The 3,928-nt window shown below is 24.3% G+C and overlaps 1 protein-coding gene across 2 annotated transcripts; it reads right to left on the minus strand.

Annotated features, from left to right (window-relative positions):
• Positions 1 to 219: 219 nt before the first annotated feature.
• Positions 220 to 3,928, minus strand: LOC132938487 (palmitoyltransferase ZDHHC3). 2 transcript variants are annotated; one of them, XM_061005352.1, is made up of 5 exons: positions 3,500 to 3,928; positions 2,832 to 2,971; positions 2,584 to 2,698; positions 2,345 to 2,506; positions 220 to 2,077 (listed from the first exon to the last, which is right to left on the minus strand). In XM_061005352.1, the coding sequence occupies exons 1-5, from the start codon at positions 3,616 to 3,618 to the stop codon at positions 1,858 to 1,860; spliced, it is 756 nt and encodes a 251-aa protein (XP_060861335.1). In that variant the 5' UTR covers positions 3,619 to 3,928; the 3' UTR covers positions 220 to 1,857. The 2 variants fall into 2 exon arrangements, with proteins under 2 accessions (XP_060861335.1, XP_060861334.1); XM_061005351.1 differs by having other exon boundaries at positions 222 to 2,077; positions 2,584 to 2,713.

The raw sequence follows: 3,928 nt of genomic DNA on the forward strand, positions 1-3,928 counted from the left end.
TTTGTAAAAATTAAATTAAATAGAAATTTTGTATGCAGCATATATATTGAATATCATAACAACAACAGTTCTGTTGCCTAGCAAATAATCCTGCATGAGTAAATACTAAGTTTGATCAATAAGATGCGGAGAAGATTGAATATAAAATATCTAAGTGAAAAATTATTCATCTAGAATCTAGGTAATATTATAACACGGTTATTTGCTAAATTATGTATATTTAATATGTCATTATTTTATGACACGATAAAGTTTATTGTATTCAAATTTTTAACAAAATTATATACTTTTACATAGAAATATTATTATTATACATTCCAAATTTCAACACAAAAATGTAAAAATATAATACAATCTTCAAATGTATAAATGTACTATATGTTAAAGTTGAAACATATTAAGTAGGTACGAACTAAACACATTGTTAAACTTAACACCATGTTTAAAAATATTAACATCACATATTTATTTTGAAATCCACATACGTTGCATAATTATTAATGTATAAAAGCATCTTCAAAAATAGACAAGATCCAATACAAGTAACCTAAACTAAAAAGTTTATAATTCAAATTAATAGTATGTGTATTGAACATTTTGTCACTATAAAGTAATTTTATGAATTATTTTTGGGACGTTAATTATAATATATAAACATTTTCATCACATCATTTATTTATAATAAACCTTAACACTATAGGTAATGCAATAATTATAAATCATAATTAAAACAATTTATACTAGGTACTGAATCATAAATTAAAAAAAACAATTTATTATTTAATACACTTGAATTGTGATAACTAAATTACTAACTAATTGTATATTAATAGTATACACTGTGCACGTTGACATAAAATACATTTTCAGATATTTTTACTTGAATTTAATTATTTTTAATATTGTATCATAAGATATTGTTCTGTTAAAACTTTAAGGATGGCTTAATATAGTTAATATTTAATACATCATTTTTAGATTTTATGCTAATGATCTGGCACCGTTTTATTTAATATCTTAATGTAAATAATAAAATATTAAGTATACAAACAATTGAAGTTATATGCAAATGTTAAATTTAAACATATCATGTTAATAAATATAATTCTTAAAAATTAATTTATAAAAATAAAAATCATTTCAATTTCATACTCTACAAATAAATAAATAAAATTAAAAAATCATATAATACAGGGACCTGTTGTTGAACACTAGTATCAATTTACTTGCCATATAAGAATAGGATAGTAATTTATAATTATAAAGTTGAATGTAACATGTTTTTTTTTATAAATTTGAAACTATTTAAGTTATCAATGTCGTATGTACTATGAATGAAATTTGTTCAACAGTTATTCGTACACAGAAAATGTACATAAGTAAAGTTGGGGAAGAATTCATTACAACAGACATTTTAAATTAAAATTGAGAAGCTAGCGGTTATGAAAAGATCAGTGAATGATTTCTCAGATAATTGTAAATTAATAGTGAAAGAAATAAAGCTGAGAAGAAATTATAATAAGCCAGATAACAAGTGTGTGTATACAGTATAAATAGTATGCACTGAAATTGACAAAATATTATTGTAATTTGTACCATAATAAACACAAGTAGAAAAAAAAACACAAAATAGTAAAATTTTAAAATCAAACACAATCTTTGCTTTGCCTTTTTTCGGATTAAAATATTTTATGATTTTGTGTTCTTTATCAATTTAAATAATACGTTGAAATTGATTCGCAATTTCGCACAATGAACCACACGTATAACATAATATGCCTATTGCCTAATACAAATTTAAATATTTAATAATTTAACAAGTCTCTACATTAATCATACAAAGTAACAATAAACAAATTATACAGATCGAATATTAAGTTTGGATGTAGATCTAGATATTTTTGGCCATCGACAAATAACTGAAAACAAATATCTATGTAACGGATTTGGACGTTTGTAGACTGTTTGTTCAATTGTTGTCTGATCATTATAAATAGCATCCATTTGATCATACAAAATTGCAATAACAAACATACCAAAGAGAGCACTTTCCATTATTAAAATTACTGAATGTAAGCTAAAAAAACAAATAAACAAAATGTGTTTTGTAATTAATTGTAAAATAAAAATACCTAATCTAGTAATTATGAAAAACCTATGAATCAAATTTAGTTGTTTTATTAAAAAGTAACATCATTTTATTAATACGTAGGTACATAATATTTTATATTTAACATGTGCAGATGAGCAGAGATACTAATAATTATTTTTATTTCATTTAAGTTATGGGTAGGTATTACAGATTACAGTAAAATTGTTATATCAAGTGTACAAAAAAACTTACACTTGTGTTTGTCTCGTATCCATGTCGTACATTTTACACTGCCGGCACTCGCGCACCCATGACATGATAACTAACATGATAGTGTATGCAGAAATAATACAAACAAAAAAAAGAAATTGGACAAAATACTTTTGATTTTTTTCACCAACGCAATTATTAATCCTATGTAAAAAAAAAAAGTTACAACATAAATAATAATAATAACCAAATTGCATGAATTTTTTTAAATTAATAATTACCATGGACAATGATGATCCATTCGTCTAATGCAGCGCTTACAAATTCGACAGTGATGAGCTCGAGGTGGTCGGTATGCTTCACACCTTGTACACATTGTCCAATCTTCTCTTTTCACTAAAGGTTCATTAACTATATAGGTAGGTAGGTATGTTCACAAACGTCATAGAAAGGGTCATAGATATTTGTCAACTAATAATTTTAAATTTACAACAATAAAATAATAGTATCTAATAACAAATTAACATACCTTGCCGTAAGTCTGATAGAGAAACATTAGTATGTGATAGAGGTACAGTGCCAGGATCAGAAAACATTGCTCGTAAATGTGATACTGTCAATAGCAAAAGAAATGTATTGAAAAGCACTATGTGAAATGGAGCCCATAAGCTGAAAAATATATAAAATATTGATGTTAGGTATATAATTTGTATATAATATAAAGAAATAATAATGAAAAAAATAGGTACATACTTAAATTATTTATTTAAAAGAAATAATGAAACATTACATTTAAGTTTAATGGAATTTGTAGGTATACCTACTCTATATATTTTATTCTCTATTTTATTTATAAGACACCCTATGAGTAAATAGCAAATATTCTTAAATGTTTTTGTTTGTTTGACTGGCAAATAAATTCGGTAAAATAGTATAGGTAACTAGATTGGTTTTTTAATACTTTTATAGATCTATACGTACTCGTATTAGAATAATTTGTATCTAAGTACGGATTATGTTTTTATGTAAAATAGGTACCCAAAAAAATCAAAAAAAATGAAATATTTATACCTAGGTTGAAATTAAGTTATTATAGGTATTGAAAATGTTACTTTATAACGTGAGTTGATTCTGTAACAGCTCTAAAATGTAATAAATATATTAAAAAATAGGAAGTATAATAAATTCAAATGTTACCTGTCTTGCATAGTGTGCAAAACAACCCATTGAATCACTACGTAGTCGGCGTATATGATTGAAGTATATGTGAATAATATGCAAAAAATGCCACAAGGGTCATTAACTAATTTCATCATTGCTGTAGCCTGTAGGATTCGAACCAGACGAATTTGAATTACATTACTTCCAAAATACTAAATTTGATTACAGCCTTAAACTTTGTTCCCATCATAAATAATGATAACCAAGTATACTTAAGGATATGCTTATTGCCTAATGCCAACGTACTATTAAAAAATACTGATAAATTAAAACAAATTAACAAAACAATAAAACGGACTGAAGTGTTCCTTTAAATATTCATGTCTCATATAAAGTTAAATATTATGTAATTATTAATAATAATATTATATTCCTATTATACGATTTATGAACTTTATTATGGTA

This window comes from Metopolophium dirhodum, chromosome 2, assembly GCF_019925205.1.
Source record: "Metopolophium dirhodum isolate CAU chromosome 2, ASM1992520v1, whole genome shotgun sequence".
NCBI classification, from domain to species: Eukaryota; Metazoa; Arthropoda; class Insecta; order Hemiptera; family Aphididae; genus Metopolophium; species Metopolophium dirhodum.